Source organism: Vanellus vanellus (genome assembly GCF_965231255.1).
Source record: "Vanellus vanellus genome assembly, chromosome: 4".
In the NCBI taxonomy this organism is placed as follows: domain Eukaryota; kingdom Metazoa; phylum Chordata; class Aves; order Charadriiformes; family Charadriidae; genus Vanellus; species Vanellus vanellus.
In genome coordinates this window covers 314,641-338,648 of record NC_138909.1, presented here as the reverse complement: position 1 = coordinate 338,648, position 24,008 = coordinate 314,641, and the positions used below count along the sequence as shown (strand labels likewise).

Genomic DNA, 24,008 nt, shown 5'->3' with positions numbered 1-24,008 from the left:
CTGAAAAAACTCCCCAGCATAGCTTCTGGGGGTCGACTGAAAGTAGAAAAGCTTCTGAGCCTCTTAATGAAATCACATCTTATAGCTATTAAGTGCATGGATACTGTACAGTTTCTGTAGCATTTCTCGGTAATGCAAGCTAATGATTTCACAGTACTTCTCAGAGCAAAACTGATCAGAATAAAGGCATCAGAGACATCCCATGGGCACTCCAAAGCAAATTCACCCTTGATGTAAACTCACTGACACAGACTGGGATTCTTTTTGGCCAAACAAGCTTTCCTTTTCTGAAAGGGTCACTTGTAAACCAGCTGCTGGACTGCCTGATCCTGTCTGTGAGCCAGCTATTGCGTTCCTTATCTGCATGTGTAAGTTTAAGCATATGAATACTCTGTTCCATACAGTGGGATGGTGTCTCTTGCTGGATCAAGGCTTTGATGTCCCATACAGAAAATTAGATTCAGCTTCCTTCCACACCGGCGCTGTGGAATCTGATGCACACGCGGCTCTCAGAGGGTCTGGCCTTTAGAGAAGTCTCTGTACTCTTACTGTTACTACTAACAACAGTAGAGCGTGCAGCAATCAGAACCAGAACTGTTCAGCTCCGGAACCAGCTAATTGCCATTCAAATTTTCTATTTGTCCTACATTGTCCAGTTATCATCTATCTCCAACTCTCAGGCTATTTCAGAGGCTAATAAGCCACAGATAGGTTTGTGTCCCATGTAAGTTTAATCTTCTTCAGGCACAAACAAGTACACTTGTTAATTTTGTCTTAACGCAGTTGTTTCAAGATGGTTTAAAACTATCCACTTTATCAACTTTTCAGTTTGGGACTACTTTTCGCCTACCAATTTTTTTTCTGAACAATGTGACTATTAATCAGTACTTAAAATCCATATCGATCCTTACCAGCGGCATGGATCTCTGTGCTTTTCCCACAAGAAGTTTCCCAAAGGCTCACATAAACTTTACAGCCCCCTCTTGAAATAAGTGGTTTAGCATTTTTGTCATTAATTAAACATTTAATTCATTAATAAAACATTGAATTCAATTAGAGATGTTTTACAGAAACATTGTCTGTTTCTGACCTGTAGGTGTCTGAATTGAAAAACAGAATCATGTTTTGTTAGATTTAAGCTGCAGAAACAATACACCTACGCAAACAAGTACATTAGCATAGAAAAGGCAGATGTCCCTGCAGTAAATTGCAAAAAGGCAGCCAAACAAAAAGATGACATAAGGCTCGCTAGTGCTTAGTCTTTGCAAACTCCACCTCTGTTTATAAATTTTACCTTGTCATAGATCTTGCCCTTGCTCTATGCAAACATTTCTTCTCATCGAAAACATGCCTTCTGCATCTTCCAGTACCTCTTTAACTTGTCCCAGCCTGGCCCCAGCTCTGCTTTGACTCACTTTTCACCCTTGCTTATTCCTCTTAAAAGTTCTCAGAATTTAAACAGCAGAGCAGTACAGCTCCCGCAGCTTTTTAAGTATTTTGACTACCATACACTCAGAACATAATGTGGAACAGAGCTGTACCATGCGGTACAGTGTTGCATGCAGGCTAAAACAACGACTTTCCCTTCCAGCACTTTAATGATTTTCATGTTCCAAGAAATTGTGAGAACAATGTAGTAGTAACGAGCCATGAGCAACCCAACTGTACATCGACAATTAACAAAATACGCTAAGTGTCAATTTATTTCACAGCACCATTTGATTTTGCTTAGCCTCAGTATGCAGTTCAAAAGTTTTTGGCAGCACTCAGCACCATAAATCATAACTCGCATGGCATCTGTTCCTCCCCGGAACTGTACACTGAGTTCAGGATTTGGGGCGGGTCATCAGCACAGCTGCATTCTTTGTTGAACCACATAACCATTTTTAATTCTGCTGTTCTGAAACTAGAAAATGCTATAAGGATGCGTAAGGTGCTTGCTTCCTGGTAAAAAGATTAGTATAACCGTGAACTGCTGGAGGAAGAGAGCTCTTTGACACATTTTGATCAGACTTGGCACGTTAATCATTTTGAACTAAGGATTTCCAGAGTCACTGGTGGCCTTTACTCCCTACGGTTCCATTTCAAACATGTACCTCTTTGTTTACATCATTGCTCATTGGAAGCCGATCCCAAATCAGGCTGGCTGGACTTTTTACAGGGGAAGACAATATGGTTCCATGAACAAAAGTGTAATACTGTATTAAAACAAAGGCATCTAACTTGCTATTTCCGCAACCAAGTTTTAAAGAGGAAAAAAATGTTCAGCTTCAAAAAACAATCTTATTTGCTATACTCATGTATAGCAAGACATGTGCAAAACGTGCTGACAGTGCAATATAATCACTTCACAGTCCGTGTGCAAAAAATACATTTACAGCAGTATTAGCTCCTGCTCGTTGCACTGTGAGCTTGCGCCTGGAGCACTGCCTATTGATACGCCACCAGCCAGTCATGTGTACGCTCACTGCAAAATGTGTGCTGCACAATTCAGAAAGATGGCAAAACAGCACTTAAAAAAACCCTTAAATGCTAGTCTAACAGCAAACTCAAAACAGTGGCTTTTCCACGTTCCACGCCCTTTTCTTTCCTCTTTCCCATCCCAATACAGGGTTCATCGTTTTCTCTACAGATGCTATAAACACAACACATAGTGAGCAAAATATAACAAACAATGAGGAAAGCAGATCTAGGAACCATGGTAAACTACAAACATAATTAAAACTGGAGAAGCTATGTTCATAGTGTGACACAGAGCGGATGTGCTTTTCCTCACGTACTGTGCTAAGCTCCTCTCTCTGTTAACCATGAAACCTGCATCACAAAGAGATGCATCTCCTTTAGTTCCGCCCTTGATCAAGATATAGCGGTAAACATGCTCAAGTTAGCCTACCACCTTGTAATTATTACTGCAAAACACAGATGCTTAATTCAATAAAAAGTACTGAACGAAGTGGGGCAGGAAGGGGAGATGGGACACACTACGGCTAACTTGCAAAACGGTGTCTGAGAGGGCCCTGATAACATAGGACCATTTAAAACTACCTTTAGCATTACTAGTCTCAGTTGGATCTGCGTACGTAGGCAAAGCCTCTTTTGATTGTCAGCTGTAATACGGAAGTTCCATCAGCTGTTTCCTGATTAGGGATTGCCTAGACCTTTTGGCTCCCACTAAGTGCTGATCAGGGAATGCCACACACCTGTACTGGGGCTTGTGGAGCAGCTATTTAAGCCATAGGCAGCAACAGGGCTGTTTGAATGTACAGGTACAGCAGTGTGTGTGAGTGGGGTTTAAAAGCTCTGGGTTTGAGCTGCTTGAAGCTGTCTGAGCCTGTGGAATGATGCTCTTGAGTTAATCTTTTCTCTGGTAAGTGAATACCTTCTTGAGCTTCATCCCAGCTTGGAGCTGTGAAGCTTCTCAGAAGAATGTGTAATGAAAACAGTGTTGTACTATTGTTTGCTTTAGTCATTTCAGGCTATGCTGGGCCAGCAGCCTGGCTGGCTGGAGTGCGTCAAGCAGAACCTATCAAAACTGAGTTCACACAGATGCTTAGTTCTGTGCCTAAAATTATTTTGCTTCATTTGTGCTGATTGGCAGAATTAGGACCATGCTTAATCCATGTTTCCATGTGTTTTTATTTTTCTGAGTCTTTTAGAAGTACTATGGGAAGCTTTATTTCTTTTCTTTTCACTGTAACTTAAAACTTTTTTTCACTATTGTTGAGGCAGTAAAAAGGAAATGAAAGTAAAGCAGGAGGTCGTTAGTTGGTGTAATGGAGTCATTCGCTATTTCTGTTCTAGAGAATGAAATGCCATAGATCAGAATTGTTCATACTGAATTCATTGAAGTTTATAGCATGTGAAAGTGAACATGTGTGAAATCAGGGTGGTGACAAAACTTAGGCTGAACATATGCTGGTATCATTACAGGTTTCTGTCAGTCATGAGTTGCTGCTTTTTTCACCTGAATAGTTGTGCCCTATTATACTATAGTAGAGTTTGGCCTTAAAGGTAAAGGCTTTGAGTAGCTTATACGAGAAAACGAATGTAAGTAGAGCCCTTGATTTCAGTGATTACACTTGAGTAATCTTAATCATACTCAGGATCTTTAAGTCGTAAAAGCACCTTCACAGCACACCTTTGGTTTTAGACAGGCCACCTTTGCCATACAGCAACTAATGTATAAGCTCCCTGAAGTTAATTGCTTGTTTCCAAAACATAATCTTCCATTCTTTCAGATAGTGTCACAAGGTCCACGTCATTATAACCTGAACTTAATGACAAAAGAGTATTAAAAAAATGGGTTCCATATGCAAAAGGAAATTCCATACTATATCTACGGGTCATTGTCTCTAGTGTGTTAAGCACACCTTATCATCTCCCACTTTTTTTCCCAGTGCTAATTTGTGTGGAAAGCAATGAGGCAATAGGACCACCTCACAGTAGATGGAAGACAATCAATTCAAGATAACTTGGAAAGAAACACATGCTTTCACAGGAAACACTCTTTTGATGCTCCTCTCCAACAAAGTAATTGCAAAGTAACTACAGCAGTTAATATCTAATGAAATCTACCTCTATGTGCTGCCAAACATCTGTGCTCTTAACTACAACTGTTGCCAATTTCAGCCTACTTCCTCATACTGCTCCGCAAAGCCTTAGACAAAGAGCAAGGGTAAAGGGGGTGGGGGGAAGGTTGCTATTCTGTCCCCCATCTAAAGGGAAAAAAATCGCTGAGACATATGGTCTTGCATAAAATAACCATCAGAGAGAAGGCTGGTGCAGTGTCAGGTTAGTGAGAATATTCTAATTATGCAATGTCTAAGCAGTACTTCATTTGCAGTCACTGAATAAACCAAATGTAGATGACAAAACTGTGGGTCATAAGAGACGGGTATCTTAACAGCATCAGAACCTTTACCCCCAAATTACTAAAAACAACCCTAAACCCATTACTTATCAAGTACTGTAAATAAGAATCAAGACAAACTGTTACTTTCCATAACAGGAAAAAGTTGTTTGGGCTTTTTTTTTTTTTTTTTTTTTAAATTAGTAAGGAAAATCTGGCTAGAAGAAACTTATCACTAAGGAAACGTTTCATTTGGACTTGCGAGTGCTTCATTTTAAGCAAGTTTTACAGCATCCCTTACGTAACGGAACTGATAGCCATGCAGGGATAGCTGACAAGTCAAATCCAAATCACGAGGCACATGCATGCTCACACAAACGGGAACCATGTCAGTTATGTTGCTGGCTTATCAAGCTCTCTGTTCTCCAGCAGAACATTATATGGTTTGTAATATGTCAGAGAACGTCAAATTAAGGGCTGCACAGCAGTGAAGGGTAGAGCAGAAAGCATTCTATTCCAGGCCATTGATTCCTTTTAACAACTACATGCAGTAATTCCCAAAACTATCTACTCAGTCTCAATCACATGGAAAACATAGCATAACGTTAGTTCTAAACCTTGCACCCAGTGCAGCTTGAATATTAGACTGTCCAAGGGGATTAAAGAAGATGACTGATTTAATCAGGGTAATTCTTTTAATGATAACTTGTTGCACTTCTCCTCCCCCCACCTCCTTAAATGTTTAATAGTTCGCTTCCTGGATTCCCAGTGCATAAACTGAGCATATTTTCTTCCTACAGGAAATGATCCAATTAAGTTGATGTATAATTGATAATGAACTGTTTAAGCTGATTTTGCTCTTAAAAAATGTTAACAGCATGCACTCAGTTGGCTGACCCTCCTCCCCTCATCTGCAGCTGAGAGACATCAGTATCCTCTAAGCAAGGTAGACTAGGGAGGAATTTCAGCTCTCTTGAGCTGACCTGGCTCAGGGCAGAAGTACTGACTACTTCAAAATAATGTAGTCCCCCGAACGACTCAATAACCAAGTTGCTTGCAACTTGGCCACTGTGCCACAAGCAGTTTCAACAGAAGAGGATGAGTAAATGTTCACATTAGAGATACTGCGTATCTACCAGAAGGTCTAACCTTGGAGCACTAACCGTTGCAGTTGTTAAGGTTCCCACTCTCCATAAATATGGGTTCTGCCAAGCTGTCTTGTAGCCTTACAGCAGGTAACAGTGGGAGATGTTGACTGACTCCGGTGAGTTTAATAACTCCCCATCACCACAGCACGAAAGCCAGGTCAGGCCAAGGAAGTGCTGCTGATGGCATATCTAGTGCAGAAGGCGTCAGAGATTCACAGGGAGAGGCTGGAGCACGTTTTCGTAAAGTCATTACAGTAAGCTTTGTGAACTTAAAGACTTAAAATTGTTCTTCACAGGAAATGGCTCTTACCTACCTCAACATAACTGACTACCACTTGCTAGACTTTGTCCTTTTCCCCCCTCTGGCACCAACTGCTGTCCGACATGGGTCACTTAGCTCTGTCCCTGCTGACTTTGTTGTTAGACTGTAAGGCGTACCAGCCTGCTTTTCACCGAGTCTTGTCAACGGCATGTGTGGCCCCTCTCTGTGCCGATGCACTGGGGTACAAGTGTAGTGACAATGACTGTCACCACATCCAAGATGAGAAGTGGCTTGTCAGGTATTGGGAGCAGCTGAGTGTGCCACTGCCGTGTACGTCTTACACAGTTGTTCCCCTTGGGCCCTGCTGATCTGGCTGTCACCAATCCAAGTAACTCACAGGTAGGAATGCACTGTCGTGCACAGTGATTGAGACAGGAACCATCTAACTGACAGGGAAGCCCCCTGGATATTCAATAGATATCCTTCACTGTTGCCCAAATGAATCTAAATGCTAGAGGGATTTTGCTGATTCTTCTTTACAACTGGGGCACGCTTCCCCCTCTCATCAACAAGAGCTTTACTGGAAAGAATGTTTACAGTTATGCAGTAAGATTTTTATAGCACTACCTGCTTATACCACTTTAGCAAGAGTTTGCCACTGGGTATTTTATGAATTATTTTCTTTAAAGGACCCTGGATGCATTTAATCCTTTGTTCAGTATTACTTTTCCTAGTTACACTCATTTGATGGTTCTAAGTAACTCCACTTCTGCCTTGGAGTTTACATCCTACAAACACTGAGATCTCCTCTCCCCCAGGTTACCCTTTCACCAGGAGCGTGAGCAGATACCGAGAAACCTCATCATGCGGGGTAAGGTACCACATAGCAAGTGGTGCTACTCATTCCAGTGCAGGCATTAGCACACACACAAAAAAAGCCCAACCTGAGAAAAGAACTACTGATTTATGTATTACTCTATTCTTCCAAGAATCACTCCTTCCTGTCGTACTGCCCCTTTCCCCTCCCAGCTGTACTGTTAGCGAAGCTGCTTCCCGTTTTTGTTAATACCTCTCTGGCAGTGATATCTGTACAGCTGAAGGCGGTACCCAAGGTACAGCTGCAGGAGGGCTCAGTCAACTTGGAGACAGCTTAGCTTTCATCTAAAATGTTCCAGGTGATGCAACTGCTCGCCTTATATGTCCTGTCCAATTTTTATTTTTTGGTTAAGGGTGGGTTTCCCACATAAAATGAACAATTCAAAACTAAGCCCCTGCAAAATGAACACGCAGAAAAAGAGCTTAACAATGCTATTTCTAATCCTTCTCATGTAGAATTCTTAGGAAATGTTGTAATAATTAAAAAATTCTAGACTGAACTTTTCTTAAACTGACTACTTCCTCTTAAGTTCTGTATGTATCAGTTCCTGTACTCTTATCTGATAAGCTTTTGTGGGGTTTCTTAAGTACAAAATACATTTTAACTTCCTGTATTAAGTGCTGCCAACTCACTTTAGTATAAAACTGTGTCTAAGCCTACTTAGAACTGTCACACGCTCTAATAAAGTTACTAAAGTGAATTCCATTAGTGTAACTTTTAAAAGCACAAGTCTTGACCAATTCTGCCTGCAGAGACAACCAGACAACTTTCACTCACAAATCAGCAGGACTTGTGTTTGCTTAAGCGAAAGGGGAAGCAGGGATCTTTTCACTAATTTTGTTTTTTAGAACGTGGCACATAAAAGCAATTCAGATTTGCTGAGCTGTGCAAAGCACATGCACAGAAACGTGCCACGAAAGTGGGCAAAACATGAAAAAATTAGAGGAAAAATTGGAAACAAAACATCACACTGATGTACAGCAGAGTGTTACGGGAACAGTACAGAAAACTCAGCCTTATGAATGATACCGTCTTGCCTAAATACTCTGTGTTTGATTGAACCGGTAGCAGTACCTTGGCTCCCAGCTCCTTAGTTTTATTGCTTTTGCTCATTATTCCTCCATTCATCATTTGGTAAGTGACCGAACACTTAAAATGAGCAGCGTTCAGAAGAACAACATTTCCTACTTCCATGAATGCAAATGTCTTCTGCTCCCTTCCTTGACAGGGAGTGCAATACCATTTTTTTTCATTGCAGAGAAGCATTTGCCTGATGCCTGAGATAACATCCAACTCTCTCAAGGCTGCCAGCCCCACAGTCTCCAGTCACCTTGCAGACACTGATCCCTTAGGGACACTGAGCCTGACTGAGCTATTTAATAAGCCCAAAGTTTCCACGGTTTCTCCCAATGAAAGCACTGGCTCAGGACCACATCTCGTTAGATGCAAGTGAGGTGCTCCTGAGTGAGCTTGCTTACAGCTCAGCAGCCTTGCATCCACAGCGGTGTAGTCTCACCAAGGTTCCCCCTAAGCCAGGTAGGAAGGTGCTGTTGTGGTTATGACAGACCAACTGAGATCTAACCAACCAGGTAAATGATAAATTCACAGCAGTTCTTTATGAAATGGGTACACGAGAAGAAAAAAATCCTATATAGGAAGGGAAAGAAGCATGGGTTTCATTTTCTTATACAGTACTGAACTGTCACATGGCGATACAAATTGTGTACTTCCAAACCCGGAGAGTTCACACTGCTATGGCGTGCTCGTGAGGCTGCACCTCATGTAATTATCAGCCAAACTATATCAGTAAACTCTTCCTGATAGCATAATAACTTGCCTTCAGCATTTTTATTTTAAGCTCTAGACTTCTGCTTGGATTTATTTACCCTGACAATGCTGTTGAGTTACTGCTTTGTAAAATTAGATATTAGCAATGCCAGAAGAGCTGGAAACTTCACAGAACAGTTGCCTCTTCAAAGGCTGTACATAGTTTTGAATCGTTAGTTGATGTTATTCAACAGAAACACAACAGAACACATGGCGGTGCATAAATCCGTACTTTCTTCACTGGGATTTTATCTTAACTAAGAACAAGGTCAAAACACAATACAAGCTTTTTGACACCTGAGATAGGTTTTCTTTAAATGCTTATCTCAACTGTCCTGAACATTAATCACTGGCCATGATTAAATATATTTTGTGTATCTGTCCAAAGAAAATAAATTGGAATAATTGCTTAGACCTCAAACAACTGCAGAAGCAGGTACTGAAAGACACTCTACGATATAGCTCATCACTTTTTTTTTCCATCAACAAGTGAAGATCAACTGTTCAGGTCTCCTGGAATTTGCAACATGTATAACAAAGCAGAAGCCACAAAATTTCACAGCTCATTCCAGTAGAGACAAATGCAGCAGAGGCTTTCAGCAGGTCCTCAGACCACTCCTACTGAACAGTTTTGTGCTGTAGTTTTGCTTGACAGTTTCGGTTGCTGGGTTGCTGCCATTTCCGTGACCAGTATGTTTGTTCTAAACAAGAAATGTTCAACAGCGTTCACAGAGGGTTTCACAACAGCACCTTTGATGACACACTTTGAGCAATACTTCTGCATGTTTGTGATGTGGGTATTTCATTTTCATCTGTTTCGAAATTAGGTTTCCCTTTTAAGACAGTGTCTGTTTGAGCTTGTATTCTCTAGCTAACTTGCAAACTGAAATGGATTTAAAATTGTGAATAAAAAGGAAAACTGTGACTATTTCATGTTCAATTAGGTCTACTTCTCAATTTTATAATGCAATGAGAATGAATTGTCACAATTAGTCAAAACCCCTTCAAAGAAATTTGAGTTATGAGTACAGCTTCCCAAAAAATCATGTTAATACATCTACCACACATGCATGAAAAAAAAAAAATTAACTACAGATATTTCCACTCATGCTCTGTGGTAAAACAGGGACAGTGGCAGGGTATCAATCTCCCACTGTTTCCAACAACACATTTAGCGTGTTTACTAGAGAAGAGAGGAGAGTTTCAAATGCCTTGACAGCTAAATGAAACTCCAGTTAGATTCAGCGCTTTTCAGAAAGTTGTAAACGATATTCAAGCCTCTAAAAGATCTCATGAGCTATCAAATCACTAGCATTCACTGTTTTTGTTTGACCCCTTATCCCAACAAATGAGACTGATGCAGGCAAGACTGAACTCATTTGATATGTTTTGTATCAAAAAGGCCTTCTCATTCTCCCTTTTTTTTCATCAGCAAAACCATTTTGCACTGCCCTGACAGCCACAACCTAACAGTCTCTTTATGGACAGAAATATGCAGTAAGCCAAGTGTTGAAATGTCTATTCCAGCTGCAGTCTGTTAAATAAAGCCGTAACCAATTCAAGCGTTCAGTCACAGTTTAAAGGAGCAGACAATGCATTTAAGCTGTAGAACGGTGCACCTGAAGTTTGCTTTGTATGGTCACCATCAATGCTTAGCTGTGACGTTAAAATAAGGTGCTGCTGTGATGTGCATCTTTTCTTGCTCTACAGCCATGATATGCACAAATCTGGGATTTTTACACTCATGTTTTTCACAAGTGCCAGAAGAAGCTGGATTGAGGCATGTGCAAACACCATCTGCCAAACCTTATCAGAAAAGCTTCCCTTGCTCTATCCAGAAAAAAAAAGATGAAGGTGCTTGAAAGTTCCTGGGAAGTATAAAAGAGGCAGACTGGCAAGACTACTAGTCAAAGACTGGCCAAAAACATCCTGGCTGAGAATGGGGGATAGTGGGACAACCTATGTCAAGTTATGTCGATCTTCTGTGTGTTTGAATTACAGACTCTTCAAATTGAGCTCTTTGGAAATCTCAAGCAATCATACTCCTGCTTCCTCAAAGAACAACAATGTAGAAACCTGACTCCTTGGAAGGGTCCCATCTGCAGGTCAGTGACCCTTGTTGGAGGGGAAACTCCAAACGCAAATGTCTTTATCCCTTTATCTAGTTCTGTCTTGCCATAGACATTTTGAAATGCAGTATCCTTGGAAACTTAACGTAATCAACTGGGGTTAAACATTCAGCTCTTATAAATAAGTCTATCACTAGTGGCTTCAACATTGCATCATTTCACACAAGCAGAATAACTGATTCTTAAAAGTCTTTAAAATGGCATAAAATGAGATTTTTAAAAAGGAGTACACCACATGGGGTGTACGATGTTTTCTGGAAAATAAATGTCACAGCATGAAAAGGTTGATTATATCTCTTCAGAATGCGCAAGAAAGATTCTGAAATTACATTTATTTTAAGCAACAAGGAGAAAAATAAGTTGTTTCATTATGACATTAACTTCCACAAAAAACACACTATTCGAGGGAAGTGATAAATTCATAACTCTGTAATATCCTGTATGTGAGTAGTATCCTTTCTTCATCAAAAAAAAAAAAGAGGAAGGAAATGGAAATGAATTATAGTGGGATCTCTCTTAGAAAAAGGATTTCATTATTGGTTTTGACTTGACTTTTGACAGTAAGCTTTTTTCCATTGTGTTGCCTACATGCAGCAGCACTGTTAACCTTGCATAGAACACAAAGCCTTTAGTTTAAGATGAGGCAAATAAATTAAGTCTCCACAACCAAAGGTGTCTGCTTGACACACGGCTAAAATACTGTCAAGCCACTGATCACAACCGAAACGTTCCTCTTGCTTTGAGCCTTTCTTGCAAATCAGAGCAATTAGTTGAACAGGCTCATCTCACTGACAGGAGATTCTCTTGGCATGCTGAAAAAAAGGCACTAAAAGTCTTATCACCTACTAGGAAAACAAGTGGTTGAAGTCAAGACCAAAGTATGTATTTAGAATGCTTCTCTGTATATGAAGATTTGGGCAATTCCTAAACTGCACTCATTCCTAATGATTTTAACCAGTTGTTCTCAACTGTCCTGGAGGAACAGTCCCGATTTTTGTTTCAGACTAAACTTATAGCAGCCATTCCTCAATGAATCCCCCTCAAACTGAGCGCAGTTGTATGGAGTCCTCCAACTCCACACACGGTCTGAGGATGAATAATTGCAGGAGTGGCAGGCAACGCTAATTTACAGAACTGCATCTCTAAGATAAGGAGGAGAGAACTTAATATATTGCAATTACTGATTTAGGAACCAATTCTGCCTGGAAAAGTAAGTGGGAGTGGAGAGTATGCTGTAATCTTGAGGAAATGTTAAGCTTATTGCCTGATACTCACAGAATTGATTATCCCCTTAAGTGCTTGGAATCCTCCAGTGACAGGGAAGACCTGCTCTTTCGTGTCAGCAATTTTTTCAAGCTTTAGAGAGAAAACACGTGCAAACACGTGAATCATTTGGCAAACTAAATTCATCACACTGCTTTTCACCCTTAAAATGTAAATGGATGTCTAAAAACAACTCCCATCAACTCTGCAGAGAAGGAAAATTCTTAGTTTTCTCACAGCTAACTATGACTTTTCTAAATGGGAGGACTTACTAAAATCTACCACAACTAACAAAATGGTATAGCGGCTAGATATCGTGTCAAACCACCACAGTAAAGAAACCTTCTAGGGCCTGTATCTTGGCAGCAATCCTTTTCAGAACTACCTTTCCTTCGCTCTGCCTTCCATTAAAGAGCAGTGCCTTCTATACTAAAGAGTCCTTTCTGTACTTCTCCATTTAAGTCACTTTCACTGTTGAAGAGTAGCTACAGCCTTCCTTAGGACATAGCAACTCTGGAACAGCTTTCAGTCAATGAAGGACATGGATCCTTCTTTCTTTTTCTTATCCCAAGGCTCTTAAAGCACTGCTTGAAGCTTGTCTGCTATAGCTACTCTGTTCATGCGACCTGTAGCCTAATATGGTTGCCGTCTTAACAAAAGGGGGTTTGCCTGCATCCTTTCCTGCTGGCAGCTGCCAGTTAGCGAGGGTATTTCCGACAGGTCTTCTCAGTAAGGAAAGCGACACCCGAACATTCTATTTATGTCTATGTACACATATGAGTGTCTGCTCCCTGAGCCAGAGGAAACTTTATGATATCTAATGTAAGTAAAATTAATTTCTGTATTACTTAACTGTATAGAACCCTGTGACAAGGTACTGCCTAGTAACCCAAAATAGTAACGTTCTTACCTGTTCTTGTACAAAATCAAGGACGCCAACACAGTAAACTCTAGCTCCCAGCTCTCTGGATTTCTTGGCCTGCCCCAGAATAGAACAGAGGAATAAGCATTTTAAAATTCAACAGGCAACACCCAAATTCTTCAGAATACAACATGCATTATCAACAAGCGCTCACCTCTTTCTCTGCATACAAGGGAATCTGACCATCTAGCTTGCCATCTGTCAATGCAATGATGATACTGGAAAACCTTGAGGTTCCTTGCTTCTCAATTTGCACATTGGCCTGAAAACAAAATATATTTGTCCAGGTGAAAATTATACCTGAACTTTTTAACCAAGACGTATCATCTAAGTGAATATAGCATCTGAAACAACACTCAGCCTCACCTTCAAACCCGTCTCTCGTGACAGTCCTCTGCCTCCCTTTAACTCACTACTAACAAGGAAATCATTCATCGGTATTTTCCAGTCAGCAGTGAGCCCACCTCCAAAGCACTGGGGTCACTAACTGATCAACCCTTGGAAACACTTGATTCTTTCAGTACACATACGTTCTGAGCTGTGAAGCTCTCTTGTGTTTAGATTCTCCATAAGCTTTCTTTTGCTACCCCCCAGATTTCAAATGCCACTCAGTAGGTTCCAAGATACAAAAAGAATGGCTTAAAACAAAGTATTTTTTTTAATGGCAACAAACTTCTGTTTACCTAGCTTTTCAGTCCACAGGTCACAATTACAAACCTGACTGCACAGGCATAAAGGAAGAAATTGAGTTTCTATCCATAGCAGTGAAAGCTAGATCCTCACCTCATCCCTCACCCTCAGGGCCTGAGTCTTTCATCAAAATCACAAAGTAGACTTTAACTGCACATCTCAAGAAAATATAAGCAGCTGGGAACTCGATACTTAAGATAGTCCAAAATTAAGACCATTTCTCTTGAAAATGCTCATCTGTGCAGTAAACTCTCCATAAGCACATGCTCTAGAAGGCACTGTTACACTCGGAGCCCTATAAAGCCGTGTGTGACTATTTACCATGTAATTGGTATGCTGTGTTAGCTGTTAAATTCACGACAAAGAACCGCTCTCTACTGCGAAGGATCAAGTCAAAGAAATTCCATATGGCAATTTTCTTTGACAGCTAATCTTCTGTTTGGGATTTGCATAGTATCTGGGAAATCTTGGGACCACTTAGGAAACCAAAAAGGTTTGAGTGTAACAGACTGAGGCATGCAATCAATCCATTCATGTGACAAGTTGTTGCTATCCAATGGGTCAGAACAGAGGATATTTTCATTGCAAGATGATGAGTAAAACCTACCTGTTTTAATCCTTCATGTATATACGTGTCACCTGCTGGTTTTACCTCCTCCAAATCCTTAAGACCTTTCTTGATTTTCTCTCTGAAAACAAAAAGGTAAAAGACTCTTAGCATGATTTGAAGCGGGAAAAAGGGCTTACTTTACTGATGGAAAAAGTAGTATTTGTCATAAAGGAGATCTGAAATTAAAATCTGTAAAATATAGCACGTAGCTGAGATACCATGTGGAGGCAGATTTTGTATTCACAACGGAAGCAGCACTGTGGTAACAGATATTTTAGACCTAAATAACACAATATGCGTCAGTGAGTCAAAGAGCTAGAATCAAATAAAATGTTTCAGAAGGAGCAGACATTGCAAAGAAGTGGCAAACCTTTGGCATTAAATAGCCCATGGAAATTCTGTTGTATTAAGTCTACTTTGGAAGTGAAGTTGGTTTAATTTAGCAATCACGCTGCAATTAAAAAAGAAATCCCCTAAACCAGCAGTTCTATTTCTAAATAAATCTTCCAGGTCAATATGCAGGTATTTAATGGGGCAGGACATAATTGCAATATAAAATCTTCTCCCCTAAAAAATAAGCATCGATAGGCAAATGCAGCATGTGCAACACAGGTCTTGTATCCAAGGAAAGGGACTAGGATTAACAATAGGGGTTTTTTAATTTTTGGCTGTCACAACCTTTCTGTGTGACCTTTGACAAGACACCAGACTAGTCACAGTTCTCATATATTTAACAGGACGATAAGGTTGTGCCACGATTTGTCATGGGCCTTTAAATACATCTATCTTTGACTGCGAGATGCTCACTTAACAATAATGGTAAGACTGGAGAAGCTGGTAGATAGCAAGAAAGTAATTATTTTCAGTGAAATCAGTATGAGCGGGGGAAAAAAGGCAGAGAGGCTTTACTGAAATAATCAAATTGGGAAGTTCTTAATTCTTAGGCAAGCAAAGTTCCAGTGAAGCCCACGGAAACTTGCGCTAGGAAAGGAGAAGTAAAAACTAATTAGGGACAAAATTTGGGCCGGAATATATAGAACACTGTAACAAATATAGGTGACAAAGAGGAAACCAGCAGGGGTGAGGAGATGCAGGGAAAATACATTGCAGGATGCGTGAAAGCTTTCCTTAGGGCAAACAAAATGAGAAAGAATGCATATGCCGCTCTGACTGAATGCCACCCACTAGTCATTTGTTCCGCTGATGGGCTTCCTCTATGTTTAGAAGCTCTGTTCCAAAGTACAACCCATAGCTGTAATGAGCTCCCAATCACAGGATCAACCGATACAATTGGGGGGAGGAAAAGAAAAAAAAGAGCGTAATGTGGCATTGAATATATGGAAGAGAACAAGTAACGTGAGATAATACAGTCTGTTTGATCCAAATATTTTACATTCAGCATCTATAGAAACAACTTGAAACTGATTATGTATGAGCGCAGATTATAAACCACATACTTAGAGCTTGCCAGAAATGAGTGGCAGCACATCACAGGCTTTAGCGTTCTGCTGCCAAGAAACAAGCAGCAACTGAAGTCCCAGTTTTCTGAAACAGATTTCATTTTGCAAAAATAGCTTTTGTACAATCAGTTCAGTGTTATTTATCTAAAATGTCTTGTGACCCGGTCACACACAAATCTCTGGTGCTTCCAGGCCTCTGCATACAAGGGGTTCCAGGAAAATCTTTGGCAGCGTGAGCTTTTTTAGCTGCATTTAGTCAAGCACCATCTCTTTCTCTCAGGGCACATCTGTACGAGATAGGCCCAGCCAGATGTGAACAAGTTCCACCCATGCTCCCAGTTGGTCAGGTACGAGCGAGCCCTGGTCTGGATGTCACAGGGCCAATGTGGGTGCAGGACTTCGGCTCCAGCAAATGAGCCCCACCGGACAGCGGGAGAGGTTAGTTCAGACACACTAAAACTCATACCCAGCCTGTTTGGAGGAGGGTGGGCACTGGAGCTCGTGTCTGCCTGAATCATTTTGTAATGGGGACACTGTTTAGTCAACCACTCTGAAGCCCTCATCCCTGGTCATCACTGCTCTCAAAACTCTCTCTAGTTTCTGTAATAATCTTTTGTAGCCTCAAAAATCCACAGTGAAGGTCTGGTTTTAAAAGTTGTCTGTACTGAAATAACAGAGCCATGACCTCAGTCTGGGTGTCTGGACACTGCCACAGTACAGTTCAGTAGCGATAAAAGCTGAAGGGCCATTGCCTTCACAGTTCAAGTCAGAGGAGGGAGGGAGGTGAAAAAAGCAAAACAAAATCAGCAACTTGCAGCCTGTGCCTGGGCTGAATCAGGACAAATTTAATCTCTCTTCCCCATTCAGCATACGCACTGCATCACACCTGCTTTTCAGAAAAGGCACATCTAAGTTTTAATAGCTACCCTGTCTGTTCTGTCTTTTAACCTTTGTAACTACTTCAGATAATTCCTCCAGAAGCAGCCAGGCAAACACAACGGTGGCTACAAGCTCTGCTCTCTGCCTTTTTGCTCTTGTCGGTGCTTTTTAGCTAGTGCACGAACAAGGGGCTGCAGGCATAATCCCAGCCCGGCTGAGGCCAGGAGAGGTTCTGGAGGCAGCTTCAGCAGCACCCACTGCTCTTGCTTCTCTGGGGAACTACGCTGTGCGCTCTCTCGGAGAGCAGGACCTCGCAGCAGCATTAGACACCTCAGCCACGGAGGGCCTGTTTGCTGTGAGGGAGGCTGTGCCAACTGCGTGAGGCATATGGCCCCATCTGCAAATACTGCTCCCTGCACGGGCCAAAGTCTACCCTGAGCTTGCCCCGTACTTTCAGTGCCTCCCCAAGGCAGGGCACTGCAGAACTAAATTTAGAATTGACATTATTCAGTAAAGAGTGATTACAAAGCAGACCAGCTTTGCAAACGACTGAAGAAATCATTTTAACATAAATTAAAATGTAGCAACCTCTCCTTACCGGAGCATGCTCCACAATTCAGATTTACTTTCAGGTCTAACTGTAACTGTGTGCCTTTCCAAGGTCGAATTATGCCAAAGCAACTATCATCATTTTACAGGAGAAGCTTCTCTGTACAAGCTCTGTCGTACCAAGCTGCAAGCTTTTATTTAGGCAACTCAACAGCTACTGTTTCCATCACTGTTTAGTATTATCACTTGCTTTAAGTAAGTTTAATTGACACAACGCTAAAAACAGCCTCGTCACCAGCTAAGTGGCCAGTTGTTAAGGCATCGCCTTGTTTCCTTGCCCAAGACAGTGCCACGGCCAGCGCAAGGCAAGTAATACTTCCTTCTACTGCAGCAGGACATAGATCACACCCCCTTTTGAGAGGGCCACCGATAAAGCTACAGACCACTCACAAAGTACAAGGCCACCTTGGTTTCTCAGAGACACGATACTGTCTTCAAAAGCACGCTTAACAGAAAGGGACAATCATTTGCCTTAAAGGAAATAAACACATCTTCAACATGTACAAAGAAAGGCTTATACTTGCTAGAAAGCAAAGCATGCTTGAGGACTGAATCTTAAAAAACACTCAAATCCTTGCGTTTTTTTAGGGAGAAAATTTCAGGCTCGTACATTAGTGCTGCGGAGGTTAGAACCAGCTGAAATTGTCACACAAGCCTCAGGTTGTGCTGATTCAGTTGGTCAAAGGGCTAGCCTTGTGTGAAACACTGAGTCTCCACGAGTATCTATGCAGTTTTCAGTAGTGGTGTTCTTAGCTATTCTGGATGGGGCACAGTATCTTCTCTTTCTTTCCCGTGTTGCCTTCTACCTACTGAAGTGCTGGAATCTTGAATCGTTTTCCAGTGTGTTGAGAGTATGAGCACTGGCAGGGAAACTGCGACTCCCAATGAGCATTTATTTATCATTAGGAATGAGCCGATGTGCCTGCAAGGCAACATATTTCATCTCTAACAAATAAAGGCAAACAAAAAAAGTACTTTGATTTTGCTGGTAAGAAGGAGGTATACTAAGAAGAAAACACATGAAGTTGGTAGTGAAACAAAGGGGAGGGAGAAACATTCTTTAACAAAAATAGGGATGGTTACATCCCTAACAAACAGAACTGTCGCACTGGTGAAAGTAAACCCTGCGCATCAGTCTCCTCAGATGCGTAATTTGGAGGAGGTTCCTGCTTTCTACACCTCTCAAATACTACAGAGGGCTCGGTACAATTATAATAATTATTCTGCTTCAAACTTTAGGCCTCCTGCATGGGCTCCAGATGGAAAACACGTAAGTGGCTGACTTTGCTGTACTTTATACACTCAGCAGAACATGCTCTCTGCAGATGGCTCTATTTTGGCAAGCTTCTTGAAGCAAAGTGTAGGGTTAGCTCACGTGACCGAGGCTCAAAATGCATACACGTCTTGCTAGACTGCATGTCTCTGTGCAATAAAGGAATTGTCAGTGAACTCCACCACACTATGGGCAAGCACAGTAAGGTACTGTTGGTCAGGTACTTAAGTGTCCTACTTTTCACCTTAATTAATATAATCTTTCTTTAGCTTCAACAGGAGTTTCATCTAAGCAGAGTCAACAGGGCTAGTCCTGGCCAGCGATGCCGGTCAAATGCTGCAGAAGCGGGTTTACAGAAATCTGAAATTCTGCTGGCCAGCATACAGTTGGCCAGAAGAGAATGCAGAAGATATTGCGCCATCTGGATGATATTCCAAAATGTATCCACTTTTCCAAACAACTCGCTTCTCAAAACTAGCAGCAAAACCGAGCCCGAAATGAGAATGCACAAATCTTTGTTTACCACTTAGCGTTTAGTTTCCAGTTAAACTTCACAATGGAAACGTGTATCTCGAAAATGGGATATAGCCGTCGTGAGAATTCTTTTCCATCTGGGTGTTATTTTTATTCTATGTATTAATTACAGCATTGTGTGTATTGTGTTTAACAGTGACTTCTGTTTCCAGAGTTATTCACATAGCATTGTTCAGAGTCACAAAATATTTGGTCATCTAGGGGGTTTGGTGCTATGGTGTGGGTTTCTTTATATCCACAGCTTTATTATGCAGTAAAAACCAGCAAGAACTTTGTGCAAACAATTAGAAGCCTAAGGCTTTCAAAACAAAAATTACTTCCCCACTTTGAAATAGCTGCTGGGACTGAATTGTGGTTTTCTGACGTTTGCGAATTAGCAAGTAAGCAAGGGGAAAAACATCCCTTTAAGTCCCAAATGGACATAAAAAAACCAAGACCATAATACCTCATAATCACACACACATACACACCCATCCCCAAAACTGCACTGCACTTGGCAACTTCATCTTCCGTTTGGAACAATGAGACTTAGACAGTCTAAGTCATTTTCCTCTGTTGACTTCTTTAATATTTAAAAGGACAGCTGTTCCAACTGTATCTATCTATTCTTACCTATGTACATATGGTCACAGTTACTAATGCGACTTCGTTCTCCTTATAATTCCTCCTAAACAGTAAGGGTAGTAATTTCCTCTCCCCTACCACACTCACAGAAGCAGCAGCAAACCTTGCATTCAAGAAAAGTACCACAAAGGAACTCACTAGAACTCAAAAGGGTCCTTCCCATGCTTTAAACAAGGCTTCTGAAAAAAAAAAAAACAACAAGGTTCTTTCTGTGGCTTACAGTGCGCCACAGACATACAATGAAAAAGGCGCTTGTGTTTCCATGGCGGGGTTCCAGAGTTCTGCCCCAGCATTCCAAGTGGTCTGTATGCTATCAGTGCTGACTCTCTGTGCTTGATAAGGAACAGGCCACTGACAGGGATTTAAGGGCCTATTGAAAGGGAGTGAAAGGTTCTCATTGACTTCAGCAGTCCTCAGAACCAGCTTAAGTGTCCTCTCCTGACCTCTCTCAAGCCGTCTGGAAAAATGGCTTATAACCTTGTCTCTCCCTGCAGAGAGCAGATCCAGCATCCAAGACCAGGTGCGGGGAAGTGGCCGTTCTCAAGTCAGACCGCTTTTTTAAATGTTAAAACAGGACAGGCTTAGAATTGGGTCTTTAAACATCCTATTTCTAGGATGTCAGCATACATTTCTGTAGCGTGACACATCTGTCTGATGCCAATGACAGTAACAGGTCTCTTCAGTAAGTCTAGTACTTGCTATTATGTATTACTTAAAATTAAAAAAAAAAAAAAAAAAAAAAAAATAACAAAACACCACAGTAAACTGACTATGGCAGACCACGCTTTGTATTGACGCTACTAAAGGAAGCGGAAAGGAAGGACTACCTCACTTTCGCCCTGCCACAGTTCGTTAAAATGATTCCTAAGTGGTTTATCTACACATTCACAATCCAAACAGCTGTGCAGTGTGGTTAGTTTTTGGACAGAAGGGAGAGAGAGAGGAGGTTGTGTTGCTTTTGACAGGGCTGAAAGGATACTGAAGGACTCTGTCCTCTGCTGAAAGCACAGATTCCACAATATCTTTTTCCAATTCCTATGATTTTAGTAGTTAATTTTGCAATGATCTCCTCTATGTTGTTTTCTCCGTTTTCTCTCCACCTATCCTTGACCTATTCTAGCTGCTAATCCCTATTTGTTTTAGAAATCAGTGAGCAGCCTTGAATTCCACTGCCTCCGAAAACAACAATGGAAAGGCGCATCCCTACACCATCACAGTGCCAGAAAGACCTCACACCTTTCCAGTGGCACTAACTCTACTGTCCAAAACTGATTTTGAAGTTGTGATTTGACAATACAAAATGAAATACCTGCCTTCTATGAGATTATGGGAAACATTAATTTACCATTGCATGCTTTACCTAGACATGAAAAAATACTGAAGGCTTATCTACAGACATTGCTTTACAAAAGTAAAAGCAAAAAGCATTTCTCCTGCTGTTCCACAGAAGATGCAGAGTCATGCAGAAATTAAAATGTTACTTGTAGTTGTACTGCAAAGCAGTGGCAGAGAATTTATTTCCCATGGTTCTTTTTCCTTTTTTACTAAGCTATCCATTGCTATGTTCACAAAATCAAATCCAGCTCTGCACAGAGGCTTCATGACCAGCCACCACTTAAAGGTATCAGTTATTGTTCGGTATCTGTTACTGTTCCTCTGATTTAATAAGAGCCCTTGAGGGGGGAGGAGGGAGAATTAAAAAAGCAGTGCACTAACCTGTCTCCAGTTAATGGCATAATGACGTGAGCCTGGGTGGAAAACACGATAAATGATAATCTCATCTTCGGGCTTTTAAAAAAAAAAGGAAAGAGGAGAAAAAAAATACATTTTAGACAAATGAAATGTACAAATGCAAAGCATTCTACTTATTCTTGCTTCATTAGTATCATCTTTATCCTCCAACTTCCAAAGTACATACTTTTGAACTACAAATGCAGAATGAGAGAGGAATTAAAGGATTTCTGCCCAACTACTACCTATATGCTTTGAGAATGAAGTAGCAGACGATTCTTTCTTGCCTGACTAGACTCCAGATCAAGACGCGCTCAGCTTAACAGCCCAGATCTCGTGCGACCCAGCTGAAAGTGAACTTAATAAATTGCGATCTACCAACATACAGAAGGTAACGCACCCTTTTATATTTTCATGGTCACTGGTGTAAAAATAAGTCAGGGATGTAGACTCAGGTTATGGCCTTGCTCTGGGGTGTTAAACACGGACACATTCAAAAGTCAGTTTCCCCTTTTTAAAGATTGATCCTGACACAATGTAAACTTCAAACTGTGTTTTTTTGGTCATAAAATCATCAAAGCCCTCGGACTGATTCATGTCTACAAAAGGAACATGACAAAGTCTTTCAGAATGACTATGTTTCTGTCTTGGTGATGCAGAGTTGTGACATTTAACATCAACTTCCACAAAAATACCCGGGGAAACATCATTATAAAAAGCAATACTGGATGAATTGATTTTATCAAGGAATTCAGTCTTTTTTTGAAGAAGCCCACCTGTCTCTTCCAAGAAGATTACGAGGAATTATATTCAACTGTCAGCAGAAAATGCATAAGAACTGATGCACTGGAAGCCCAAGACAGTAACTTTCCTAAGGTAAGTTTTAACAACATCTCTCCTACCTGCTTTTAATTTTCATTCATGACAATTTCAATATAGTCAGTAATTTTACAATTCACTCTATATGCGTATCAATATTAATTACTCAGGTTTATGTTAGTAAAGAGAGAACACTCGTAAAGATGAATGTCCATACATTTTCAGCTCACTTATGTCAACGATGGAACTTAAAATTATTGACATCGCGGTAATATAAGTACTGGGTAAGTCTTTGCACAGAACTGCACAGATTTTGGATTTAAAATCCAGTCTTGCAGTCTATCCATTAAGGCTCTCAGTACCAAAATCTGAGCTGCTCTAAATCAATTTGTAATCTAAGGCATGGGACTATGAATCTTCTTAGTTGCTGCAAGCAGTTGCCAAACAAAAAACAAGTGCTTGCAATCCCCATCTCCGGTAATTAGATCACGACCTAGTCCAAGTAGCGTGAGACTTCCCTATTTGAGATGCAACTCTCTGTGCGTAATAACCTCAAAGTTACGATTTAGCTAACTTGTCTTTAGGATAGCCGGAAACTGTCCTCTTCTCAAGACATGCCATTTCTTTTCCACCCTCCCAGCACTCAAGACACTGTGATGGAGGAGGACTGTACGAACACACCAGTGAGACCCGATAGCCCTGCCAGGCGCAGGCCTTTCAGAACCCAGATAATCACCATGCGGTGCTACTACTGCAAACATGCACGTTACAGACAAGTCGCACCAGAGAGCAGATGCACTGCCATGAATCAGTCCTTCAGGTGAGGACTGAAGTAAACTGCCACCAATTAGTTCTTTGCCTTCTTCCCACAACTACTCTTTTCAATTTTAAGAAAGGGCAGGGTCAAATGACTCCATGACCTATTCTGAAAGTGTACTGAGGCCTGAAGGCAGGACAAAGCCTCATCAGCCTTCAGGGGCACGCCAGCCCCACCAGGGATGTACCGTTCAGTCTCCCACAAGAGCCCAAGAACCATCGTGCTGTGACGGGTTTGTGCCACATAAGGCTGAGTGCTCAGCAGCCCCACACTAAGTGAGATGCTTGTAGGCTTGGACTGTCTGGCTCTGCACCATAATTGATCCTCCTTTGGTGTGAAAGGTCAGCGGAGGGACTTGCCAACTCAACAGCTTTATTTCAGATAGTGCAGCCAGACCACTACACAACTGTTGCAAAACATCATGAACTGAGAGATTTACGCTGAACAAGCACCACCTCTTCAGTGGGGGCAAATGGATTTTTTTTACCATGCGTCAAAAAGAAGTGCTGCTTTGGTATCCTCGCGCTATTTTTTTTTTATTCTAGAGCTTAGAAAATAACTTTCAAAAGTTTGTGTCACCCACTTGGTTTACAGAAGATTTGCTTGTTGCAAGATGAATGTAAACAATATTTATTTATGCAAGCCTAATTGTATCCCTTCATTAGCAAGCCAAGATTATAATTGC

At 41.2% G+C, this 24,008-nt stretch overlaps 1 protein-coding gene across 1 annotated transcript in view; it reads right to left on the bottom strand.

Moving 5' to 3' along the window:
- ANTXR2 (ANTXR cell adhesion molecule 2) overlaps nt 1-24,008 on the bottom strand; it is a 107,948-nt gene that overhangs the window by 82,245 nt on the left and 1,695 nt on the right. Inside the window, exons 3-7 of the mRNA XM_082482536.1 lie at nt 21,673-21,744; nt 14,575-14,656; nt 13,432-13,539; nt 13,266-13,334; nt 12,368-12,448 (exon numbers count right to left, since the gene is read on the bottom strand). Of these exons, the coding sequence (XP_082338662.1) occupies nt 12,368-12,448; nt 13,266-13,334; nt 13,432-13,539; nt 14,575-14,656; nt 21,673-21,744 (412 nt within the window). The remainder of the gene's footprint in view (nt 1-12,367; nt 12,449-13,265; nt 13,335-13,431; nt 13,540-14,574; nt 14,657-21,672; nt 21,745-24,008) is intronic.